Source organism: Nothoprocta perdicaria, unplaced genomic scaffold (genome assembly GCF_003342845.1).
Source record: "Nothoprocta perdicaria isolate Ctin4 unplaced genomic scaffold, notPer1 scaffold_75, whole genome shotgun sequence".
Classification (NCBI taxonomy): domain Eukaryota; kingdom Metazoa; phylum Chordata; class Aves; order Tinamiformes; family Tinamidae; genus Nothoprocta; species Nothoprocta perdicaria.
In genome coordinates, this window is record NW_020456032.1 from 2,166,222 (window position 1) to 2,192,774 (window position 26,553).

Sequence of the window (26,553 nt, forward strand, 5' to 3'; positions counted from 1 at the left end):
TTTTAGATCCCTAGAAAAGAGAGAGGAGAGGGTAAAAAAAAAAAGGGGGGGGGGGGGGAAGGTTTCAGCTTTGTTGTTGGCCTAGAAGAGCTCCCAAGGGAGCCCAGGGACTCTTCTGGTGCAATCTTGAAATTGGTTTTGAGCCTTTTGAGCCTCTTGGGCAAGGCCTTTTCCTGTGATTTTATTTATTCTCCAGTGCTGTATTGCACTGTGTTGGGTGATAGTCTCTTGAACTGCAGCTGTAATAAACTCATACAGCAGAGCTGTATTCCTGCATGAGGAATTCYGACCTCTATGCTCTGCCCGGAGGATGGACAAGAATTAGTGCAAATATGAAGAATTTTGGCCTTAAATTTGCACCCACACCAGAGGCTCACGGACCTCTGCAAGCTATAGACATCTCTGTCTTGTGGTTGCTCAGTTGCTCGRAGAGGGATGGGAGCGATTCCTTTAGCTATAATCCCAAACTATTGCTGAAAAACTCCCAAGGCCACCTGCCCAAGGGACACGGGGGGAAGGAGAGGGTTATATCTGTGCAGCTTTTGGATGGTTTAGTGGCTAAAATGCTGTGTTGCCTTGGATTGTTGCCACAGATCTGGAAAACTTGTGATAAAGGGCTTAGTAAGCATAGAAAACACCTGAAGGCTGGATGATGCAGCTACGTCATACGGTTCTGTCCCAGGGGTTTAAATATGAATGTGAAAGCTTTGAGCTGCTGCTAAGAGGGGAAGAAAAGCATCAGTCCACTRAGGTGCAAAAGGGCTGAGAGAGGTTTCTTGCAGCAGTGCTAAGTCACGATCTGAAAGGGTTTTATGCCTGGTCCCTAGGGCATTCCTGCTGTCACCAGCCCTTGCGAGGTTTTATCAGAGTCACTGAAGAGAATTTAAGGCTGTTTGCTGTGCGTTGCAGGGAGGCAGTGAATTAAAGCTGCTCTGCCTGAAGGGTGTTTTCATTTCTCCCCCAGCCGGTCCCCCAAGCAGGCAATTCTCCTCTTGCATGAAAAGGCCTGCGCAGAAAAGCAAGGCTTAAGGAACTGAGCTCCTCCTCCAGTGTGGCCTGTGGATTCAAAAGGGGTTGTTCCTTCTTCCAGCAATGGCAAGAACAGCGGTTACGGATGAGAGGGGGGGATAGCTGGAACTCTCTGGGAATAGAGAATGCAGCTGAGTTTTTTGGGCAGTTATGTGATTGGCTTTGCAAACTGCTGCCTGCAGCAAGGGCTGCACTCTTGGTCAGAGATAAACATGCCCCTCTACTCGCCGGAGTTTGGGATAGCTTCTGTCTCTAGGATTCCGGGGTTTGCCGAAGCCGCTCTTAAATGCAAGAACATCTATTTATTTGGCAATATCTGCCTTAAATAACCTGTCTTTAGAGGYTAACAGAAAGCTTTTGCAGAACATCAGAGCTCTCTTGCAGCTAGTGTTAACCATTGYACCTGCTAAAATAATCATTAGCAAGTGAAATTTCCCTGCGCACACACATACYAGCCTGAAAGTCTTATATTTTTATGCTAGACTGGCAAATTTACTTGGGTCCTTACCCACTTCAGGGGATTGAGCACTCTGCCTTTTCTGCTCGTGTGTCCTTGCAGCATTCCTCATAYGGAGCGTGTTTGGGGAGCACATCCTGCGTGTGAGTTGAACCCAGACTCACCCCCCAGAGAGATGCTCTCGTTTTGGCGCAGGCGTGAARTCCCAGGACACAGCGGGAGGATTCGGGCACTCGCTGCCCGGTTCCGACGTGAGCACGTACCGTGACAAAGCAGTTGTGCTCTCGCCTACAGCTATTTCTGCCTTGCTTTCCAGAGATGCTTTGTCTTCTCTAGGAGATCGAGTACTCGATGAAATAATCCCACTTCAATCTATTATATCCACTCATGTTCGTAAAATCTAGGTGAGTGCTTGGGCTCTACCTCCAAGTCCAAGCCTTGCTGCTTGGAAGGGTAGCTCATTATTAAGATATGTCTGGATTCAGTGCCCTGAGGTGGTTTTTGACAAACTGGACTCGTATTGGTCTTAGGAGTGAACCAAAATTTGTGGTTTTAAATATAATAGCCTTTTTCCCAGAAGAGAAAACTGCTGCAATCATGACCCGTCGATGTCTGTGTTCGGGGAAGGGGACTATTGTGCGGGTGTTAGTGGAGGCCCTGCGTGTAAGAAAGGGAAAGAGCCGTGGGCTGGCTCACACTAACCAGCCTGTGTCACCCTCCTACGTTCGGGTGTCGCACGGCTGACATCCTATCAAAGAGCTCCGGCTGTGTCCAGAATTTTAAGCAGTTTTATAAATAGCAGTGCTCCAACTGCCTTGGTGTGCAGAGACTGTGAAAGATGGAAGTAAACTGAAATATTACTGGCTTAATTCTTGGATCTGTTCAGTCCAAAAATCCAAAGACTAGTAACTTAGCAGGGGGGAAATGTGCAGGTTTTCTTCCCTGTCTTTATGCATGCAGCACATGCACCAAACAGCAGGCTCTGTTGGGGAGATGGCATTGCTAGAGGTTACAAGCTTCTTGAGGCTTGCAAAGCATCAATGTGTAAATCTTACTTAAAATGAAAAAATCTTAGGCATCTTCAATCTTTTTTTCCTTCTTGCCTCTCCTGAAGTCACTCACAGGTTCTGCTGTGTCTGAATAATTGTGAGCAATTAGAAGCTGATTTAAATGACTGGTTTGTATTCACAGCAGCAGCATATGAGCTAAGCAGCTGGAGAGCAGACACGGGGATTTTTCTGGTGGTACGTCTCCCTCCTGTTGCGCCCTGGCAGTTTTTGCAAGGTGGATTCTTGTTGCGAGCGAAATCGTGACTGATGCCACTGACCTGATGGAGAGCATGAAGCTGCACTTGGCTTCSCTGCACGCAGTTACCATCACCCCAAGCTTGGGCTCAGCAAAAAAAGCCCCCATTTCCCGCTTAGTTGGGGGAAACTGGACAAAACAGCCACTCCAGTTTGAAATGAGAAGTGTGTGAGCAGGTCCTTAGTGCTCTGCCAGCCCAGTATCAGCCCCAGGGAGGTGGAAACCTGAAACCTCCCCAGGAGGCAGCCCAGCAGGAAGGTGGAAACCTGACTGCAGAAGGGATGTCTCCCTCCTCCGCYAGCAGATTGAGGGATTTTTGTTGCAGAAGTTGCTCCTGGGCGGATRTCTTCACCTGGAAGGAGGAACACTGCTTAATCAGCATACTGGAATGCCAGAGAGTACTGGGAATAGGGGCTGCTGGCCCAGGTGGCTTGTGCTGCTGCTAGAAACCATCCAAGTGAGCGAAATTTTCTTGGGGGACCCGAGTTGGTGTCAAGCAGCGCAAGCAAAGCCGTAGCTGATGTACAGACARAATGTTGTGGAGGGCACTGCTCTGTGCTCCCGACTGGCTGCAGCTCGGACAGAGGATGTCTTCAGGTAACAGTGCCATCTGGTGCCAGCTCCAAAGTCTCGTCCAGCTTTTTCTGTGAATTCCTAGGCGGAGGAGATCGGAGGGAGCCGTGGCTTGGGTTCGGCCATCTTATGGCAAGGAGAGCACTGCTGCCTGGCGTGTGCTGCGCACCCGGAGGAGGCTCTTCAGGCCTCTCTTCTGCAAGGCAGGGATCATCCCAGGGCTGTTATGCCCAAAGACTGGGTCTAAAGCAGAAGTATGAGCCCAGAGAAGGAGGATATCTCTCACAAACTGCTGCTAACRAGAGAAATGCGATGATGGGAGTAAGCCCTGTGTTTGGGGACGTCTTTGCAAGAGTCCCCACGGGGCAGGGTGACTGATCAGTAGGTCTTCTCTTTCAAGGCCTGYCCTTTCTCTCTTCCTTAGGCCTCTTATTTCTGAGCTCCAGCCGTGCACATCACTACACCGTAGTTGTGTTCTTGCAGGGYTATTATTTGCAAGGTTATTATTATWATATAATATTTATTACTATTATAAACCTTTCTCCCAAGGTTTTGTGGACAACTTTAGGTGCACACAGGTATTACTGTGCTTGCCCTGATGCAGGGGGCTAGTTGCTAGTTGGGRGGAGAATCTGTCCCTTTTGTGCTGAGTGTTGTTCAACCCATGCACGTTTAGGATAGACGTATGTTGCTACAGCTGTTTAAAAAGCAAAGTTGCTTTAATTTTAATTCATCTTCTGAGCAAAATGGAGGAAAAGGTAGGTTTGTAAAGCTGACCCAGGCTCTCCTCCCTGTGCAAATACCTCTTTGCTGTTCCCACCATGTTCTTCTTGTCTACTTCTTGCTCCCTCTGCTGGGAAGTTCTCCCAGGCTACTTTCTCTCACTGGAGATAAAATCCCCATAGCTTTCCATCTTATCTTCCTCCCTTTGAATTCTTCTTCCATACTTCCTCCCTAGATTGGTGGCTTCATCAGGCTGGGGAATCTAGCACCATTTTCTAAAATGTCATGTAAATTTGCAGAGCTATTGAAGTGATTTATTACCAGTCTCGTAAATAACGTGTGACAGTCTTGGACAAGGGAGGTCTAAGTAAAAGATTTACTTGGGCTAAGCAAAAGATTTATGTTAAAGAYGGATTCCTCCACTTCAAAGCACAGCATTTACCCTTGTTAAATTGTAAACTTGGTTGCATTGAGTGATTTGTTCAGATTTTCCTTAGCCAAACTCCACTTCTTAGAAAAGGTGGCAGAGGCTGTGACTGACTTGGTGTCAAAGTGCACCATAGCTTGCTGCCAAAAGGCTCAAAGTTGCTTTTTTGGGAGATGGTGGAGAAATTACAACATATCTCCTGAACGACCCTGCAGGAGGAGGTCCTGAAAGATGCTCTCTCTCTAGGGAATCTTACTGCCCCAAAATAATGGGGGAGGAAAAAAAGGTGGTGATTAGATAGGCTCTCATTTCTGAGCCTGCCTGGTCTCCTGGGAGTGTCAAGGAGGATTCCCCCTGTGCAACCTGCCCTTGGTCACCTGCCAGTTCTTTCACAAGTGGCACTTCACAAGAGAGCAGATGCTGCCTGTCCGCAGCAATCCGATAAGTAAGTGGTGTGTAATTTGATAAAAGTTTATGTCCCTTCAGGATAAGGGCTCTAAAACTGTTGCAGACATTGATTTGGGGATAGGTGAGCTCTTCCAGAGCACTATGAAAAGCATTTCAGAGCCCGTGGCCACAAGCATCTGCGGCCATCCCTACCCAGGAGTGGGGTGATAGCGAGCTAAAATAGAGGATTCTATTTTATGTTATGCCTTTTCCCAGCTGCCTGAGTGTGTGTTATCTAAATGATAATCTCAAAACATTGTGCTAGTAACTGGCACTCTTTGCTTATTGATAACCGCTGCTTGGGGCTGCTGGCTGAGCRTATGCTGAATGTCAGGTGGTTGGCAGCTTTAATGTGCTAGTGGAGTGGTGGTCTGCACTGCCCCGACAGCCTCACACACAGGTGGCTGGGCTCTCAAACTGCATCTAAAAAGCAAAGATGCTGCTCAATCCCTCCTCCGCTTTCCCCAATCCCAGAGGGAATTGTGTGTTCCTGAATAGTGCCCTCAGGTCTCTGTTCYGTGCAGGTCACATTGGGCAGGTTGGTTGTTAGGCTTCTTGGTGCTAARTGTCTCCACCTGGCATCTCCTATTATAATTCTTTGAGTGCTTTGAAAGGAAGGTGCTATCATGAAAATGCAGAATGATAGAGGTAATGTGTAAAATACTTAACCTGAGAGCATTAGTTCTCAGTAGGACGGTGCTCTCGCGTGTCTGAAAGCTGTATACGGCTCAAATACWTACTTCTTGATCCCACAAATCCAAGGCCTGTCTGAGAAGGATGTGCTCGTTGCTGAGTGGTGCTGAGCTCCTCTCAAGTGCCTGCTCGGTTTTGTCCACGCGCTTTGGAAGAGCCGCAGGCCACGTGTCTCTGCTGCTACCTGGCAAGCACAGCGTCGCAGGGGAAGGGGATATTCTTCCTGTAATGCAGCCCTATCCCTCAAGGGTAATTTTTATAGTCTTTCATATCTCTTAGCTCACTTTTTCAGATCATCTTGGTTGTGGGTTTTCAGATTTTAGGAGTTTGGATTTGTGGTGGTCTCTTCCGCTCCATTTTTCCCATATGTCCCTGAGCCCTCTCRGGTTGGGAGCCTCCAGTTGTTGCAAGTGAAGTGACCACTTATGCTCTGCAGACTGCACCACATCCTCTTTTTCTACAGGATTTCTTTTCTTSCTTTTCCTGCCCCTCTCCTTTTTTTAAGTTATGAACAGCTTGTGCATGACACTATGATGAATGGACCAAAAGTGTCTTTCGAGAGATTTGAACTTTGCATGTAGAACATATTTTTCTAAGAATAGTATGCAATGCCAGTAATAACATGGTSATACTGAAATTGTATTAAAAATAACTGGGCTTCACATCTTGGAGTGCAAGAGACTGAACCTTTGTCATCTAACTCGGTGTGGCCACACTGTATTTGGATGGCTGACTTCCAAATTCAACCATCCCATTTGGATTTAAATGAAAACAGCTTGTGTTGAGATGATTTAGGCTACTGATTTAGCCAAAGTTTGTTTGAATGTGTAGTAAGACATTCAAACTCGGAAGAAGAAGACTCAGAGCTGGAGATTTGGTGCCTTGTCCTGCTTCACATGGACTTACTGGTGCCAAGGGATCTGGTCATTAGAAGGACTTTTGAGGAGCTTGTCTGTCAGTTGAATGACACAAGGTAACGTCTTTTCACTGTATCAGGYACTTAGGTTTAGCTTTAATTCTGAAACATCATCTTTTAAATGTATTTTGTATTTGGGGACCTTCGCATGAGCTTGTTACCTGTAGCTGCAGTAGGCTGCTTTCCTGAAGGTTTCYTACAAACCTTGTTATTTTTCTTCTTTGAGCATTGGCACTGCACATTTCCATGACAACTTGCAAACTGACAGGTAGGTGCTAGTACTTCCAAATAAACAAATTGATGTGGGGATTGCTGGACCCTTACAGCAGCAATCGGCAGGAATTGGTGACCTGAAGGGATGCCCAAAGAAGGGTCATTAACTCCAGAACACGTTCAGTCGGTTGACTTGCCAAGAGCGCTCTCCAGTGTAATTTAAAAACACGTAAGTATATGTAAGGCTCAAATCATGACTGTTCACTTTGCAAGGAAGTCTGATATCTAGTTCATCTCTTCTCCATCAGGACATTGTCCAGTGGCAAGCGAGGAAAGAAGACTAAGCAGTGACATGCTTCCCATCAAGAAAAGCCAAGCTCTGCTAGGAAAGGAGACTGCAGAAAACAATAAATTTCAAAAACATTATTTTTCCCCTTATCCTTTGTCTTAGTCCTAATGCAAGATGAGCTTTGTAAAGTCGCAAGCAATTTGCTTCAGCGTAGAAGAACCTGGAAGCAGTGGTTTCAATGAGAGCAGTTGCAAAAGTGGTGGGAAGAAGGTGCTTGGGCATGCAAGGTGCAGAAGTAGCTGAGATGGATTTGGGTAACTTCCTTCTGTCTCTGTTGCCTGGACTAACATCYCTTTCCATGTTGAAGCAATTAAGGTACATGTATAACGTTTGTATGACGTTTTATTCCCCCGGGTTGTACTTTCTCCTGCTTTCATAGGATCTCTTATTCCCTTTTTCATAAGCCGTTACTGAAGGAGGGATTCTCTTGGCAGGTTTTTCTCCTCCGTTCTCCTGAGCTTAACCCCAAAGCTCTTGCTTTAGAGGATGAGTGGAGGATGGATGGACCAGAAGCAGGTGCTTTTTCCCTATAATGACTGTGTTGAAGACAGGCTGCAGGACCACACGGGCACCTACAGCGGGTTTTGCTGCTCTAATGTCAAATATTGCAGCTATATGAGGCTGCACTGACCCAGTGTGAACTTCAGCAGTTGAACACGATATTGGCCAGCTTTCTGCTGGATCAGATGTCTCCCTTGGCCGGTGCAAACTGTACTGCAGGGCAACCGAGCAGAGGCAGTTGTGTAGCCGCGGCTGAACTGGGTGAGACCTGTGCTCCATAACCTGTGCATTGTCACCAGATATTAAAAACTGCGGAGCTGTGACTTGGAAGTGACAAATAGCAGTGACGAGGGAACCTGTGTCTTTCCAGGTGTCCCTGTTCTGCACTGTGGGTCCTCTAGCCCAGTTGAATCTGTGGGATTCACAGAGCAGGTGGCWGTTCTGCAGGCTGGTAAGGGAGCCTGTCCCAAACGCGCTGCTGTTTTGGAAATTGAGCCTTTGGGGACGACTTCTGGCATATGTTTGGCCTCGAAGGCTGCTCTGTGCACTTGGATTTCAGCTTGTTCCCCGGCTTGTGTCCTCGGCGTGTTCTGAGCGAGGGAGGGGTTTTGTTATCTCCCCCGACGGCCTTGCCGACCTGCAGGGAAGCGCCGCAGCAGCAAGGCAAAATACCCATTACAGCATGCAGGCAGAAACGCCTTCTCCTCTTGTTACTCCTAAAATATCTCCGTCCCACGTGGAGCAGGGAGTGCCTGGGAATCCAGGAGGGGGGGAATGTGCTGGGAGGAAGCTCTTAGGGGTCCTGTCCCCTTGGAACATGCTGCTGCGGGGGAGCTGGGAAGCGGAGCCTGCAGGGAGGCCGTTCGTGGCTCGTGGTGACGTTGCAGGCAAACCCAAGCTGTAATCTCTGAAATTAAGCCGTGCTTTTAAGCGTGCAGAGAGTGCGCAGGGATTTATGCTGCTGCCGAGTCCTCTCAGCTCTGTTTTTGTTTTCTCGTGTGCGGATCGGAGCTGGTTGTTGATACTGCCGGCTCTGCGACTCCTCTGCCGTTTGCCCCAAACAGCTTCAGAACCGACTGCTGCTGATTAACCTGCTGCAGACCCGGGCACTGGTGGCTGTTGGGAGTCACCAAATAAACTGTTGTCTTTTGCTCCATTATCCGAAGGTGGCTCGTGGGGGAATCTACAGGCTTTGGGGAGCTGAGGGGTTAGATCCAGAATTGCAGGGCATGTTTTGCCCCTACCCTAGGATGTCTCCATGTAGCTACTGCTAAYGCTGGGATGGGCCTTAGTGCTGCAGGTGTCCTTCCCAAGCACTGCAGAAATATATATTTCAGGAAATTACAAAACTGYTAGAAGAAATTAGCAATCAAACTGCTAATGAGTTGATGCTCATCAGCTGAGCTAGAATCAAGGTCCTCTCTCTTAGTCAACCAATCTCAGGTGTGAYGGTTACTTTATTTCTCATTTGAGGTAAGGTGGCTCAGCTGCAGAAGGGGAATGTGACCCTGATGGTGCTCACTTCTTAAGTAAGAATTAAAATTATTTGTCGTCATCTTGTGTGGTGAGAGAATGTGATCAGAAATATCGYAGGTGTTTTCTTTGTTGAGGCTGATGCCTTTTGACCAGTAGATCCGCTGAGGAGCTCACACGTTGATGGTTGGGCATCCACACCAAGGCAAAGCATCTGAACAGCAGAGGGAAGAGCTGGAGATGCCAGAACAGTTCTGCCTCGCTGTCTGCTCCTTTCGGTAGTGTTGGCACGTTCACCACTGCGACCACCAATGTGCATTTGGTCGTCCTTGCATGCCTGGGTGAGGTATCTGTGCAGCGATGGGTCTCTGCTTTATTGTGTATAGATGAGCATCATTTAGAAGGCAAAGTAACAGGCAATCTGCCTTTTATTTGGGATATCTGGRAAGGTGCTGGGTGCAGCTTGCATATAGGAGTGCAGGGCTAGCTAGGATCCTCCCTAGGGAACCCGTATTTCTGATTCTCGGGGCTTGACCAAAATACCTGACTTTTGAACGTAAACCTCCAGTCATGTTAACATGAATTTTCATAGAAACATGGCAGCTGAGCTCTACCCCCTTCCCTTAAAACTGTTTTTCATCTATTGAGTGCCCCTCTAGGTGTAACATAGGAGAAGGGCGATTCTGCTGTCACGTACCCAGAGCAGATGTTCTGCTCTTCCCTGGTTAGATTCCTTCTGGGTTTGGACTGTTCTGTGCGACAACAGAGCTGCTAATTTATTGTTGGGGCTGATATTCTGCCTACTCCTTGGCTTGTGCTAGCAACCGAGGCAGGTGGGTCTGGCACAGGCAGCCCAAAACGATGGTGCTGCGTTTAGAAATCAAGAGGTAGGAGAAACAAATTGAATGCGTCTGCCCTGCAGTCATCTACGGTTGTGTCCTTCAGGTGTGACTGGCTGGGAAGACCATTCACTTGCTCTGCTTTTAGGATTTGCCAAAACTGAATACTGCTGCTGCCGGGTAACACGTAATAGTCCTGTMAATTTGGGTTCTTCCGGTGCTATGTTTAATGCAGAACAAAGCAGTAGAGCTTATTGATATGCTGAGGCAACGTGTCCATGTAARCACCAACTATCAGCCATTAAATTGCTTAAATTCATGTCGAAATGAAAGTTGCAGTGGACACTTTGTGCTCTAGAGGAAGAGAGCCCTTCAGTTAAAATATCCAAGTGCTGCTTGAGCACTTAGTGTTGCTGCTTGGTTTGGGATGTCAAGAGGCTATCGCGTAGAGTGCTTATTTTAACAAATAATTTTAGAAAGCTTGATTAAAAAAAATGGTCTCTGAACTCATGTGGGAGGCAATAAACACTGACAATCTGGGAACGGGCGGAAGGAGGCTTCAGGTTTCCCACTCTGCTGGAATTCGGGCTCCGAAAGGGAAGCTTTAAAAGCCCGTCYGGCTCCGTCCCTGCCGCTCTTACTGAAACACGCAATCAAGACAGCAATAAATACTCTGGTATTTCAGTTTGATTCCGGATCCCATCTTTAGATTATGGATTTACGACTAATTTGGTAACACAGGCTGTAAGCCTGGGCAGGGGTTAGTGCAAAATGCTGACGAAGCGCGGTCGGTTTTGGGCAGGGGATCAGCAAGGACRACCGATGGATACGGCAGTAACAGAACCTTGTTTTCCGAGTCGGATGAGAAAGAGCAGTTCTGCCCCGGATGCTCCTCTCGCGTGGTGCTTCCTGCACTGGATGGGATCTTCAGAGTTCAGTGTTGCACCAGTGCAAATCTATTATACTTGACTACTGAAACGTAGAGGAGAGCTGGCCCCATGCAACAGAAGTGGAAGTTTYCAGCCGTTCTGTGAGGCTGAGGGAGCCCAAAACTCAAGTTGGGTGTTGTGGCCTCCTTGATGTACTCGGAGCACTATCTGTCATCACCTGGCATCTTGATAAGGCATTAGATGGCAAAGTGCATTCTGCAGCATTGAGCTTCTTGCCTGCACTTAATAAACTAGTCTGTAAATGGTCCTCAGATCACTGAAATCGCCTAATGAAAGGTGAGTTTGGGAAGGATGTTGCCTGGTGGACTGAGCAGTAATGGCCRGAGCTGCATCAAGCAGCACTTCCCCTTAATGCTTGGGAGCCCTAGTGTCTCCACAAGTCCATGCAGCTGGAATGTGAGCAGTGCTGTGACTTCATCCATGCTCTTTCTGATCACTTTTGCTACCTGCATGGACCTGAGGTCTCCTGGGTCCAGCAAGAGCCGTAATCAGATYCTCGGTGTCTGTGTGAATGAACTCTGAGCTGTCTCTGATTTACAGCTACATATTTATTTCCTTGCCTTCTTTAAGACAAGTGCTTCCTGCAGTGAATTAGATGTCAAAGCCACCTCCCTGACTAAGCCTTCTTACTATACAATGTCTTCCTTAAAACCTTTCAGGGCAAACAGTGTCTCGACAGATTTTTAGAGTGTCTTCTGCAGAAAACATGCAGGCATAAATGCAGAGTGATGGTTGATGCACTTCTTGCTGTGCCTTCCATCTTCTCCCCAACCTAGCCTGGGTGTGGGCGGGCAGTGATGGGTGATGCAGAGGAAGGAAGGGAAAAGGGAGRCTCAATAGCAAAAAATAATGAGTGAATCTAATGTCTGATGCGTCTCCTGACTCAAAGCGTGGTCACGAACCGATTGCTTAATTGCTGTGTTTCGGATCTGAAAACTGGATTCTGCAAATGTGCCAAGAGGGCTCACTGTGTGTAAGGAAGTACTTCAGCATCCACTGCTAACAGCCTCTTTAGTCCTGAGGGGTGAAATGCTGCGCKTTTCTGTTCGTCGTGTTATTTCTAACTAACTGTCATGTGGGGTCACTAAATCCAGTCTCTCTTTTCTTCTAGCTGAAGCTTGAAGATCGCTCTGTAGTCCCCCGAGATGTGGTCAGACACATGAGTTCCAGTGTAAGTGCTGCTTTTTTTTCCTTCCTGTATCCCTTTTTGATTATGATACTGCTATAGGGATTTCTAAGACCTGCCAAATTGCCTGGAATGGAGCTGAACAGTAATGCTTGCAGCATGTTCTATTTTTAGCRTGTTTAATAGATCTAGCTGCATCCTTTGAAAATGAAGTGCTGATAAGGCTGCCTTCTTGCTGCTGCATATCTGCAAGATAGAAAAGTCTCCTGAGCAAACAAGCTTGGTAACGTCAGGTAATGAGACAAGTTTTCCCATCCCTTTATCAGCCCTGAAGCTTTAAGCCAATCCAAGCTGTAGGGAATGTGTACCTGCTGCCTCTGCCCTTGGGAGAAGCTGGTGTGGAGGCAGGTCACTTGACTGTCACCATGGGTCTCTTGGAAGCACTTGTGTCTTGGAGGAAGCACCTTCAGGGAGACCTCAATCCCTCTCGAGCACCAWTTTTTTCCCCAAAGAGATGCAGCAAATCCCAGCACTCCTGAACCGAGAGATACTGAAGCTTCTGACACTGCTAGGTCAGCAGAAAGCAAAGACTCTTAACCAGCAGTCTGTAATTGTTCCCGTTTCTCTCTCCAGTTACTATTTTAAGTCTCAATCCTCTCCTTCTGCCTTCACAGCATATGCTCCTTATTGGAGATGTGCGAATTTGATTTTTGTGAAGGGAATACAGAGAACATTATTTGGTATTGATTATCAAGCGAGACATGATCTCTTTAGGAGCTTAGCTTGCCTGGCAATTTCTTGCTGCTGCTAACACCTAACCTATAGCCCTGAGCCATATGGCCTGCCATGTGTGTGCCTGCRTCTTCTCTTGACTGGTTTCCAGCAGCAGCATCGCTACTGGGGTGGTGATGAAGCACTGGTGATGAAGGAGCAGCTGGCCACGAGCTGGTGCGGCCACASCACATGGCGTGCAGCCTTCTCCGGCCTGGGTGGTTTTCAAATAAAACCAGTTTTACACCAAAAAAAAAAAAAATAAAATAAAAAAAATAAAAAATCGCCACCGCTCCCTGCCTTTTGCACAGAGTCTTCTGAACAAAAGAAASAGGAGCAAAATTTGAAGGGTAATTCAAGAAATGCTGAAACAAAGTGTTTAATGAGCTTAATTCGAGCGTTTGAAATGTAAATTCTGAGTCACCGCTTTTTACCAAAACGGCAGCTTTATGGATGTGTTTCAATCCAAAGCAAAGAGCTGCTAGCAAAGTGAAATATCAGCTGTTCGTGCCGTTGTACCTGGCACAGCTGGGTCCCAGCAGATTCTCCTTGCTCAGAGGGATGCTTTCGGATGAATCCTGCCTCTTAAGTGTTTATTCAGTGATGCTTTTTATTGTCCTGAAAGCTTAAGATGACTTTGAGTTATTCTCTTGGCAAACATGAATGTGCTGCTTTTGTCTGCAATTTCCATACTTGTCTGAGCAGAAATTCTTGCGTGTTGCTGCATATCAGAAATCGGGAGATACCTTACTATGTCCCAACAGCTATTTTGAGGATCTGTTTGCTGCCTCTTTGTGTTTAAGCACTGGCATTTGCTTGCCCACTGTACTAATGGCTGGTAACTTCTTATTGATGCAACAGTGGGTTTATAATCAAGTTTCTTCTCTATGTTCAAAAACTTAGGAAAAATGAAGCTTGCTGACACTTTACCTACAAGTATATTTTAAATGAGACCCTAAACTCTTATCCCAGAGAAAACTTGCTTGTTAACTAGAGGTAATCCAAAAATTACCAGAGCATTTAAAATAGAAAATCTGCGCAGACCGTCTGCCAGACCGGAATGTGGATGCCTGCCCTGCGCCASTTGGCCTGGCAAATGCACAATGTGGGACTTGCTCTGTATTCAACACACGCTCGCTTTGGGCTTGCATTAACCTTGAGACTTGAAATCCTCAGTTCCTCAAGAGAACTGACTCAAATTCTTGTGTTTCTTATCTAGCATTGGTCAGAGGGGAGACTCGTTTAGTGCTGCAGTAGGCAACGCATGAAACAAGATCCTTTATTTCTGCATGTATTTTTGCATGCTGTTGGACCCAGAAGTCTGTTCCAGCTGGGTGAAAAATCTTGGAGGGGGCAGACATCACTTTTACAGGTGGTTTGCTGTTTAAAGAGCAGATTAGAAGCAGGTCTGCAATCTGCCTGATAGAAGGCACCTGCTTTCTACACCTTCAGAGAATAGTGGACAGGGTTGCCCTCTTTAAATACAAGAATAAGAGGATGGCATGAAGATTTCCTGGAAAAGAGACCATTGAAGGAAGGAAGGGCAAGAGGTAGAAGACAGAGTTGAAGCCTGCACTTGCTGCTCCTGTTTTCTCAAGTGGGAATTTGCTGGTGTCCCTTAAAGCCTTGTGTGTGTGATGGGAAAGGAAATAAATTGCTTTTCTGCCTATCTGCTGCTTAAATGCACCACCTTGGAGAAGGTAAGTTCCATGTAGATAGTGGGAACAGGGAGAGAGTCTAGGGAGCACACTGAATTTTGCTGGCCTTGAATCAGGCAGCCCTTCTAATGAGCATGCAGCCCCTGCAAAGAGCAGCCACCTCCCTTGTTTCGTAGGGTTGCTGCTAGGGTTGAGAAGAACAGATTGATTTTTTTTTTTTAATTGAGATATGAAATATGAGCTGGTTTCACTCAGTCCTCCTTTATTTGGAGCTTCTTAATGAGTTTTGTCAGAGCTGGGGGAGAGCAGGGCTGTGGCCGAAGAGCACAGGCTGTGTTGGCCTGCTTGGACTGCAGTGCTGAGCCTCTTGTCTTGTGTGATTCAGCAGAATGCCTCAGCCTGCAAATCTGCCTGCCCTGGCACAGGCTGGTTCATGTGACAACAAAATAACCTCGGAATAGCCAAAGGTTGAGTGGCAGGTGAAGGGAGAGCTGTGATTCAGCAGCCTCACTCTTTGCTTCCTTTGTCTAATGATCAYGGACAACACAGCTAATCTCGCAAGTTTTGAATGAGTGGAAGGATGTACGTGCTGAGCTAAACCCCACTTATGATTAGGTTAAACCCCAGCTGGATAAAATGGGACCTCTGGGGTATCAGATGCTGAAGTTCTGACATGGTTCATGGTGGGATGCTTCAAGAGAAAGGAAGAAGAAACTGGTGCTCTTTACTACTATTTTCCATGATCTCTTGACTAAAGCACAGCTTTTTCACTGCTGTTAACTCTGGTGCTTCTTGGAATTCTAGCCAAGTAGCCTGTGCATGTTGCTGTCTTGCTCAAGTTAGAGGAGCCACAGGAACCAGAGGTGTTGGACTRTATCACATCACAGGGCTACTGTCACACTGGGTGCTGCTAAGGGAAGAAGCTCTCAAGTGTTTAGTGTGGGGTGAGGGGTTTGTTTCTTGTGGAATTTTTGGTCTCCAGCCACTAAACAGAATCCAGAAGGTAGGAGTGAAGCTGCAAAGTGTGGGCAGAAAGTGGAGGACTTTGTTGGGAGGAAGAGCAGGTTGAATGGTTCTTCTTCCTTCTGAGCATTGCCCTCTGAAGCTGAGGTTTCAGTTCAGCAYGTCCAACTTGAGCACAAGGCTTGGGCTGTGCTGGCAGCTGGAGATGGAGAATGCTCTGAACCACCCTATTTTCAGGCCTCCAGCTGACCCTGCAGCATTGCTGCAGCTCTTTGCTGGAGCTCCACGCTTGGCAGGGAGCTGAGCTGGCTCAGCCGCGTTGCGGTGGGCAGCAGCTCTGTGTGGGAGAGGCCCATACTGGTTTGGGGGCTCTGTGGAAAGCCTGGGCAGCAGCTGGAGGGAATAACTGCTACGGCCTCGTGCTCTGCCGGGCCAGCTCCGAGCCCCCTTGGCCACCTCCRTGTCCAGGATGTTTGCCGTGCCGTCCCTCGGCCAGCTTTTCTRCTAGTCTGTGGCCTTGGATAAATGAAAGCATCAGTGGTCCCAGCGCGAGGAGGCCTGGGCAGCTGCTCTGTTTGATGGTGTCCGGGTTAGCAGCCCTTCCTTGCAGACCTGCGCTGTACGCACGGGCAGCGTGCACATCGTGTGCTCCCTGCCAAAGCACGTGCTGTTTGCTTTAGCACAGAAAACTTTGCTTTAAAAATCGAGGGAGATGATGGCAACCATATTTTTTTGAACTCTAAATTAYCTGGCTTGTAACCCTGAAATCTAACGGAAGGTGCCAGATTTCTTTCTTAGCCTGACAGCAAGTGAGGACCATGTCTAATGTCCTGCAGAATCAAGTTTTAAATGAAAAGGCCCGGGTAGCTCTGCTGAATTTCTTTAGTGTTCCAGCGCTGATGGTCTCTCCCTGCTCTTGACAGTTCGTGGCTGTACCTTCATTCTCTAGGCTCTAAAAATCATCTTGATCTTTGAGCTGCTTGATGTGGAGAGGCTCTTCAGTGCAAGGAGAGTAGGACAATTTTGTRAAGTCTTTTTCTTGTGTAAAGTTTTTTTGAAATTATAAAGGGAGGGGGTTACTCGTGAGACTTGTCTCTGTGCCTCCCCACTCTACCAGAACATATATCTATGTATGTAAGAACTTTCCCTGTTTGATAAACACTTGTTGTTCTTTTGTTTCCAGGACAGCCAGTGTGGGACTGTAATTGATGTCAACATAGAGTGTGCGGTGAAGCTGGTAGGAACCAACTGTATCCTCTACCCTGTCAACAGCAAAGACCTGCAACATATCTGGGTGAGAATGGAACCAAAATATGCGTGGAAGCCAGGGCTTGCTTATTGGGAGGGATGATGCTGTATTTCAAGCACCGTACGCAAGGGGAAATATCAGTATGAGGAATGGTGCATCTGGAACTTGATTTTATCCTAAGCTTAGCAAAAGCATCTTCTCTTGAAAAGGACCGTGCAGCATCCCATCTTCCCTCCAGGTGTTCCATATTTCTGGTCACCCCGTTGAGTTAGGCTTGTAGGACTAGGTGAGAAAGCTTCTCTACTGAGTTTAGTGTGGTGACCTGTCGCACTCTTGTAGTACCAGTACAGCGGTTTTAAGCTGCAATATTGTTAATGTACCAGCTGGTTGTAAGAGGGTTGATAGGAGTTGAGTGTGTTTCTTTCTGGCTGGAGCAATCCGAGACATGCCTGGTTCTCCCTGTCAAGTGGATGATCTCCAGAAATCACGTGACATAAGATTTTCATCACTTTTCCTCTGAGAAAAGGATCCTACAGAGGAGAAGTGCTACAAATCCTTTGCCRGAAATAGGCCTGTCGCTAGGCTCAGTGCTTTTTAAAAACCACCATTGGCTGAAGGCCTGTGCAAGCACTCCTCTGCTTTGCTGAGTACCTACCTCTTGARCACAATAAGACACTTGACCTGGCAAGCTTAAAATCAGAGAGGGGGAGAAAAATAAATAAAGCCAGACCCATTTGGAGAATCCAGGCTAAGTTCTGACCGCAAGGCAAGCGCTCTTCCATGTACCTTAATTCCAGCTTGCAGCAAGGTCTGCAGGTTCAATCCTAAACCCTTCTGCATTTTGTTATTCAGGCTGCATTGTGTGAGAACTTGCTTGAGGAAATAAAGGATAAGCATTGCTGTTAATAAAGCTTGTTTACTTCTTGTTTGCAGCCGTTCATGTATGGTGACTATATAGCCTATGACTGCTGGCTGGGCAAGGTCTATGATTTGAAGAACCAGGTCATCCTCAAGCTTTCCAATGGAGCCAGGTACTTCTCCCTCTGTGAACAGTCTCCCCTTCTCTTGGATTTCATCATCCTGATCTATTTTAGGAGAACTAGAAGCAGGCTGGGCTTCTCATTCACATACTGGCAAGTCATCTGCTTGCATTATTTTCGGATATAGAGGAGTAAGAATTCATATTGTTCTGAGACTATTAGGATTTACTGGCCATTTTTTAAAAAAGGTATCTGAATTTTTTTTTATACCAGCAGATAAGTACCTTAGTTCTGGACAACTTTCATTAAAAAARAAAAAAAAAAAAAAACTTCTGCTCCCAAAAAGATGAATTGCATCTAATCCAGGTGTTTCCTCAGTAGGAGAGCTAACCTTCACAGAGATGCAGAGAAGGAGGATTCTTACCTTAAAACAACTTTAGAAACTTGAACTCAGCAGACTAGCAGGTTTTTTAAGACCAGAAGGTAGCTCAAGGTTGAACTTGAGCTGGTAAGACCATCACTGCTTTGTCTTCACTGTAGTTTGCAGCTGTATTACAGGGATTTTTTTTCGGTGAAGACAATCTTCTCATACCTCTAGAGAGATTTAAGCAGAAATATTTAAAGAAATACCTGATTAATTCTGTAGTTCTGCAAAGCCAGTAGGAAGATCTGAATTCTGTTCTTTGTACATGTTGAACAGTTGCTTGGAAAGCAAAAACTTTCGGAATTTAGTAAGTTCACACTGTTTCTGAGGTCTGTCTTGTCCAACAAACTTTATTGTTGCTCCAGAAAAGGAAGGAGCCAGTGAAGGACCAAGAAGTTTATAGGCCTGGCAGCTGGGATCTAACCCATCTGTCCTGTCAATTGAGCATTGACATTGAGTTAAAAGGAGGAAAAAAAAAAAAAGAGGGGAAAAAAAGAACCCTGCAGCCAGAGGGTTGCAGTTCTGAGTCTCTTTTAAGAGAACTAAGTAGTGCTGGAGCTGTAACAGATGATTACTGCATGTATCTATGGATTTGATTGTTTTAGCTTTTGGTTAACTTGGGCTCAAAGACTCTTGAGCTTATGTTAAACTGGAAGTGAAAAATAGGTACACTTTAATCTGTATTGCCTACAGTTACTGGTGSAGTTTCAAACCTTGCCTGGTTTCTCTTATCAACTCATGTGTAGCTATGTGAGATGAGGAAACTTTCAAAACCTCTTCCTAATAAATCATTWGAAATCCCACCAGAACTCACTGTGAAAATGAAGCTACTGCTGAAGCAAGGCCACCTAAACTGTCTCTAGGTTGCAATGTTGGTGTGGATTCACAGCAGACAAATCTTGCTTAATACCTTGCTGCTTTTTTTTACCTGCYGACTGGAGCATTTTAATGGAGCTAGTGCTTGCTTAAGCTTCTTTCTACACCTGGTTATGTTCCACTCGGTGTGTAGAGATCCAGCAATGTATTGCTGGGTGTATGTACAGACCTGCTCAGGCAGTGGCAGTTTCTCTGGTGGTGTTTGCCCAACAGTTGGATGGCTCTGGCAGTGTCTCTTCTGTTTTGCAGATGTTCTATGAGCACAGAAGATGGATCCAAGCTGTACGATGTTTGTCCTCATGTCAGCGACTCGGTAAGCTTCTGGGTCTCCTCGGGGTCTTTTTGATCATCTTCATCTTGTAGACCTCCCGTATTAGAGGGATTAGGAAGACAAAACCATGATCTTTTATTAATCCTAAAAATGACACATTATAGCTGAAAAGCACCTTCTCTTTCAAGAGGAGAAAAACTAGTAGTGTAACAGAAGGTTAAAGGTAATGTTAACAATGAGCAGGTTTGGGGGAGATRTAAAAAATAGTGTAATCCAGCAGCTTCCTTTGCAAACAACTTGCATAACAGGCAGTCAAATCAAATGGCTAGTATCAAGGTAGTTCACTGCCTTCTCACTGCACCTGCACGTGCTTGGAATGGCTCTTACTTCATTTAACACTTTCAGATGGGTCTCTTTTTTTGCAGAAGAGCATATTGTTTAAATGGTGTTCTGCTAAAAATGTATTTCTAGATAATGTAAAATGAACTGTGGCTCTTGCCAGTCCAGGCCACTTTTGAAGCACGTGTAGTTGTCTAGGGATTTGCACTTGGGTGTTAAAAATGAGTCGTCTCCTGTGTTACTCTTGATCCTTTGCTCAGAATTGCTGTGTATGTGTTCAGTGCTTACCTGATTTAGCTTTTGTCATGCTGCTGTTATCCATTCTGACAAATTTCTAGACTTGTATTTTTGTGCTCGCTATTTTATCTGCCTGGAAGTGCTCTGTCCACCCCCACATCCTGAGTCTTTGACTCGTCAAGTCACTCTAAACATTAGTGGAGAAGGTTTCTAACAGRGTAATTGTTCTGTTGACAGTCCTGCTTTGTTTTCAGAGGACTGTCATACTAAGTAACCTACCAAAGAGAGTTAATACTTAATTTGTGGAGAAAGGAAGGTAGGAATTCCATCTGAGAGCTGCAGGTGCTTCAATTAGAGCAGGGAAAAGTAATTGGGTGTCCTCCACCAGAACCTGACCCCTGCCGACTGCTTTGTTATGGAGAATACTTGGGTGAAATCCATAGCTTTTTGTTTCTTGTGGGTACCTTTGCTTCTCTGCCGCTGAGCCCTAATCCTGTACGAGTGTGTGACTATGCAGGTTGCCATAGAAACTGTTAGGTTAACTTCAGGAGTGGAATGAACCTTAAAAGAGCAACTTGCAGATGAGATTTCCCATTTTCAGTTAATCTGACCATGATCAGGAAAAGAGAAATGCTGGAATCCCAAGTCTGAAGAAGCAAAGCCCTTTACACTGCCTTTTTTTTTTTTTAATTTCGCCTCCCTCTCACCCACAGGGCCTCTTCTTCGATGATTCATATGGCTTTTATCCTGGGCAAGTCCTCATCGGGCCTTCTAAAGTCTTTTCCAGCGTGCAGTGGCTCTCGGGTGTGAAGCCTGTTCTGAGCACAAAAAGCAAGTTCAGGGTGGTGGTGGAAGAGGTAAGGACTGACAGGCTGACACGYGGCCGCCTTCTGCACAGAATGGTTCCCTGGCTGGTGTTTTGGAGCCCACTCAGCTTGCCATGGTCATCTCCCCAGAGCAAACGCTCTGTGGCACTGTTCTTCTGATGTGACAGATGTCTCCTTGTGGACTGACGGGCTCTGGAGCAGAGTTTGGCTTTTCCTGTCAAGGGTCCCTGCTGGCACCATGTGAGAAGGTGCAGATACRCTTCAAATATTGCACTGTTGATCAGCAGAAGCACCTCTTCTATTGAAACTTAATGTTGCGTGCTATCCAAAAAGGGAAAGCTCTTGCTGACTATTTGCTAAAAGAGGGAGCAGCTCCAACTCCATTAGCATGTCTCCGTGGGCTGTTCATGTGTGTCTTCCTTGGCCCGATGTCTTCTCTCTTGAAGCAGCAACTGTGGATATTCAGTGTTGCCCAGTGCCCTTCCACAGCAGCACTACAGTGCTTGAACTGTCCTTGACCGTCTCAGATGACCAAAGTGTTTTTGTTCCTTTCCTGCACTTGAACTTGTGGATCRTGGACACTGATCTAAGAAAGCTTCTGAAAAAAATAACCTCCTTCTCTTTACATTGTAGGTACAAGTGGTAGAACTGAAAGTTACTTGGATCACTAAAAGTTTCTGTCCTGGAGGTACTGACAGTGTGAGCCCTCCACCTTCAGTAATCAGCCAGGAGAACCTGTCCAGGTGAGATGGTTTGAAAAATTCTTCTTGACTTCTGGTTTTCAGAGCCTGCCCAAACTCTGGGTGATGTGTCTAGGTCAAAGTTACTGTTTCCAGTGATTTTTCTCCKATCTGTGTCCCTATATATTCGAGACTTCCAGAGAGGTGATGGGGTAGGTTCCAAAGTAGCTTAGCAGAGATGTGAATTACCATCATGGGACTGTCATTACATTGTCCCCTCAAAGTGCTCTGCAGTCAACATGGAGGGAAGTGGTGTCTGGAAACAGCTTCCTTCTTTGCACAGAGATTGCAGCCTGTGTGTGTGTACAAAAAAGAGGTGTAACCAAGGCGTCCTGTGTGGGATCTGGCCTGATACTGAAGGAGCATCTGGTGCCCTCTGCAGGCAGCTGCTACAAATAGGAACTGGGCAAAATTCAAAAAAGGGAGCAAGATGAGCAATCGCACAATGTAGCGTAGCCCCATCTGCAATTCATATGGGAGCAGGAGGAAAAAAGCACTTGAGTGACAGCAAAAAACAATGCCAACCTCAAATGCCTCTTGGCAGCTCTCGCTGGGAGTGGGAAGGCTGGAAGAGGAGTAGTAACTGGCGTCCCACCCGAACCCTTTGTCTATCCCCACCCAGTCCCTGGTGACCTTTCCTATTCCTCCTCTAGAACTGTGTGCATAGAAAAGATTTRGTGTTTTGTGCTGCCTTTTGTCACCCCAGAAGCAACATGGTTGGCAGAAGGGCATGCCAGCCTTGGGAAGGCTCTGCTCGCTGCCAGCTTCTGTGGCTGCTTTTGGACATTGCTCACAGCTGTCCTCATGTTCTACTAGGGTCAAGCGGCTGGGGTGCTTTGACCATGCCCAAAGACAGCTCGGGGAGAGGTGCCTCTATGTGTTCCCTGACAAGGTGGAACCTGCAAAAATCACCTGTGAATGCCCAGAGAGGAACTGTGTCCTGGGTGAAGGATCAGTTGCCAAAAAGGTACGTTGAGGGGCTAGAGGGGGGTATGAGTTGTCTGTGCGTTTCTGGCTGTAGTGGCTTTTAAAGCAAAGACCTTCCTYTCGGTCACATGGCTGTGAAATGTGACTCCTGAAGTGGTGGTTGATGGCAACAAGCCACCATAGCTCTTTACAGCGAAATCACCCTCTGCAGCAATCTCACCGTGCTGGGAGAGACAAGCAGCTCATGCCACCAGAGAACACGGACAGGACCCTTGAACGCAGAGATGTTGCCTTGCAGGGGCAGCTCTGCTCTAACTGGTCCCATAGATGGATCACTTTCATTAGAACGACCCTATTTTCCTTGTGGGATTGAACTTCAGTTAAGCCCAGGCTACAGTGAGACAAGAAAAATTGTGTCCCCTCAGCTGTGCTGTGGTTTCTACACACTGGCTGTAGATCATGCTGGTTCCCAGAACAGCAGAAAACAGCAGTATGGATGGTGACCTTCCTGCATAGTGCTCTATTGTATAAATAACCTGGGAAACCTCTTGGATCCTCCATAACAAAAAGATCAGAGCATGTTTAAAATGAGCATGCCATAAAGAGCAGAAACTGGTAGARTGATACATAAGAACTGGCAGTATTTGCTTGTGGGCCGAGCAGAGGTGAGAGGGCTTTAAGGTGCCACCACTGCCAACATGACTCGCTGTTTTGCAGGATGCTCTGGTGCGGGTGAAGTGTGTGGAGGTGTGTGGAGAGCCCTGTACCAAGCTAGTGTGCAGGCCTGTTATCTGACCCAGTCCTGCTTTCCACAGGTGAGGAGGCTGCTGAAGAAGCAGATAGTGAAGATCATGTCATGCTCCCCAGAGTCTCAGGCTACTACTGAAGCCCCTGACAAAGAGGCCGCTGCAGCTGCTGACCAGAAACCAGAGGACCTTAAGCCTGGATCAAAGTGTGAGGTGGAGGAGTCTTCCACCAATGCAGCCAGCGCTGGGGAGAAAAAGGAAGAGCAACCTGAAGAAACAGGGAAGGATAAACGGGGAGCAGCGCGACAACAGCAGCCCCCATTCCTGCTGAAGGATGACGGGTCATCCGACTACAGGCTTCAGTCCATGGAGCAAGATGCTGATGATGAGGCAGCCGATGACACCGATGACACCAGCTCTGTCACCTCTTCTGCTAGTTCCACCGCCTCATCCCAGAGCGGCAGCGGCACGGGGCGCAAGAAGAGCATTCCTCTTTCCATCAAAAACTTGAAGCGGAAGCACAAGAAGAAGAAGACTAAGGTTTCCCGAGAGTTTAAGCCAGGAGACAGGTGAGCTGGGTTTCCAAGCTGTGGTGTACTTGCCAAAACACCTCCGTAGCGTAAACAGCCTCCCTGGCTTGGGAGGAGAAGGATGCTGGGCGCTGCCAGGACGCTGCGCAGCAGTAACCAGCAACCGTCAGCTTGTGATGACTGTGCAATGGCCTGTGTGAAATGTGCTTGGTGTCAGTCCAGCTCCTGATGCACGTGACATGACACTGATCCTCTTCTATCCCAGTTGTGCCTCAGGGCTTTGACAGAGATCTGGGCTGCGCTAGGCTCTCTGTGCGTAGCAGACAGGTAAATAAAGACTATGTAGCTTATACATGACACAAGTTGCCTACCTTGTGTGGCAGCTTCTGCAGGGTGAATAGGCTGTGGTAGCATGAATGGACAGTTTATTCTTGGAGGGTGATCTCCAGATGAACAAGGAGGTCTCTGTTGGTAGGGGTTCTTGTGCTCTATCCCTACCCAGCTCCATAGACTTTTTTTGGGGTGGAGAGGGAAAGAGAGTATCTGTTTAATGAACAAAAAGTACCTATTGAGAGCTTCATAGAAAATCATCTTAGTAGTTTGAGTGGAGCATTGCGTGTCCCTGTCTTGGATATAAGAGGGAACGTTCTGGAAATAACTGGATCTCGGCAACTTTTGCCTTTTCCCAAGTTTGAGAGTGCTTGAAGTGTTTCCAAGGGCAGTGCAGACACACCTGGCAGCTGGCTAGCCTCTCTTGCTGACTTCCTTGCATTGCTTAGTCGTATACAGATCCAGCATCAGAAATCAATAAAGGAGATATGTGAAAATCCTCCCAGAAAAAAAATGTTATCAGGCTGAGTGGGCCAATGGTGTGAAAATGCAGTGAACTGTATTCCCAATCTCCTTGGATATTTCATCTTTGCCTGTGTGCTAGAAGAGTGTTCCTTTAGTCCTTGGGAGTTGTGGAGAAGTTGTGTTTGAAGGTCACAAGCTTCAGCRGCATTCAAGTGTGTTGAATTGAGTCTTAGCTTGCTTTTCCCTTCACATCTTCCTACCAAGTGCTTGTGCTTTTAGCAAAGGTTTTGCTAAGGCTCCCTTCAAGGGGACAAAGGGGAGAGACCTCTGTCCCTGTGCAGCATCTGGGCAAATCAGTACAAGAAAGGAAGTTCTGCTTTTGAGACACTTTGGAGATGACTGTGTCACAAGGTGCAAGAAATTGGGTTTTTCAGAAACAAAATATATGCAAACCAACTGACACTTCAAAGGGCATTTGTGGCAGCTGGTTGCGGCTTGGGTTGAGAAACCTGGGCTGTTTGGATATTCAGGTGGGGCTGGTCAGAGCATCAGTAGGTTAGGATTCAGCTTTGAGCAGCACACATACCTGTGTGTGTATATGCTCAAACCTTACCTCTGTGTGTAAGCTGGGCAGCAAACTTTTCCTCTTTAAATAGAATATCTTTTACTCTACTAATGTTTACTATAATGCCTCATTTTCTTTTTGGAAAGGCTGAAAGAAAGACTGCTGCTGTATTTTCACTTTGCAGTCTCATGCCCTTCAAAGACTCCTCAGAACTGCCAGGCTAGAGAAGATTCAGAAAGACTTGGAGCTTCTGCCTTGTCTGTCCATCAGGTGTAGAARGAGGGTGCTCATAGTCATCTTAACTTGCTTCACTGGGAATAAAATGCACGTAACCTCGAATCCCTGAAAATCAAATCCTCCTGCAGTACCTGCTGGCAGCCACATTACATCTGCAGTGACTGAGAACCTGTCAAAATGGAGCCTGCTGCGTAGCTTTTTCCCCTCAGACTCCATGGACYTTCCTGGCGGATACTTACTGTGTGTAGCTGTGAAATGCTGAGATCCATCTCAGGACCAGAACATGATGCTGCCTCGATCAAGAGCTGTGTTTGTGTGTGTGTGTTTGGTTGTTYTGGGTTTTTTTTCCCTTTAGTAACTTGTTGCCTCTGTGTGTTCCCAGGGTTGCTGTTGAGGTGGTGACCACGATGACTTCAGCTGATGTGATGTGGCAGGATGGCACCGTGGAGACAAACATTCGCTCCAACGAGCTGATTCCAGTACATCATCTGGACAACAATGAGTTCTGCCCTGGGGATTTTGTGGTGGACAAAAGAGGTATTGCGTGTGAAAATCAAAATCGTGCTCTCTTCAGGGGTGAACATTGCTTAAATGCAGTGTATTCTTCAGCCTGGATCTGTGGTACATGTAGCTTTACACAATAGCTTGAAGTAGGTACAAGAGCCTAGCAAGGGACTGACACGGAGCATATTCAGGAGCATAGTTGTTGTGGGAGGCCCAGTCCTAGAGGAAGAGTTTGGTGGGCAGGGAGCTCTTGGTCACCTGTCCCTAAACTTGGATGCAGTCTGAATAGTCCTGCAGGTGGTCTAGAGAGCAAGCACCAAGGTGGTGTCCCTTCCTTGACCGTCTCAAATCACCAAAGTGTTTTTGTTCCTTTCCTGCACTTGAACTCGTGTTTTTTCTCTTGATAATGGAGCTCAAAAGGGGTCACAAAATGAACATGTTCACCCTCTCCATTCAGTTTGTTTTATCATCATTGCATCTTCTGTCCTCGCTTAATCATGTGGCTTAAACTGAGCGCAGCTTTCACTAAGGAAGAGTCAAACCTGTCCTCTGTAGGAAAAACACTCATGCCATTCACAAAGGGAGGGTTCCAGCTGAAGTTTAGGACTGGCGATCTCGGTTGCTGTGTAAAGTTTGTGCTCCTGTGCTTAACTTGTCTATTATCTTTCCTATCGTGGTGACCAAAAGCTCAGAGTTCCCAGGATCCTGGCGTGTATGGAGTAGTGCAGTCTGGTGACCACATAGGCCGCACCTGCATGGTGAAGTGGTTCAAGTTGAAACCAACTGGAGATGATGTGGAGGTAAGTGCAGTAGCCAGTGCCTTGTGCTCTGAGAGCAGCCAGGAGAAGCAGCCACAAAACAAACACAAACACACAAAAGTTCCCAGATAAACC

At 46.8% G+C, this 26,553-nt stretch overlaps 1 protein-coding gene across 1 annotated transcript in view; it reads left to right on the forward strand.

Annotated features, from left to right (window-relative positions):
* UBE2O (ubiquitin conjugating enzyme E2 O) overlaps positions 1-26,553 on the forward strand; it is a gene marked incomplete at its 5' end in the record, with an annotated part of 54,893 nt that overhangs the window by 16,499 nt on the left and 11,841 nt on the right. The window contains 10 exons of the mRNA XM_026051395.1: positions 12,007-12,066; positions 16,597-16,707; positions 17,596-17,693; positions 19,192-19,255; positions 20,503-20,646; positions 21,250-21,359; positions 22,173-22,323; positions 23,099-23,598; positions 25,539-25,693; positions 26,348-26,460. Coding sequence (XP_025907180.1) covers positions 12,007-12,066; positions 16,597-16,707; positions 17,596-17,693; positions 19,192-19,255; positions 20,503-20,646; positions 21,250-21,359; positions 22,173-22,323; positions 23,099-23,598; positions 25,539-25,693; positions 26,348-26,460 — 1,506 coding nt within the window. The remainder of the gene's footprint in view (positions 1-12,006; positions 12,067-16,596; positions 16,708-17,595; positions 17,694-19,191; positions 19,256-20,502; positions 20,647-21,249; positions 21,360-22,172; positions 22,324-23,098; positions 23,599-25,538; positions 25,694-26,347; positions 26,461-26,553) is intronic.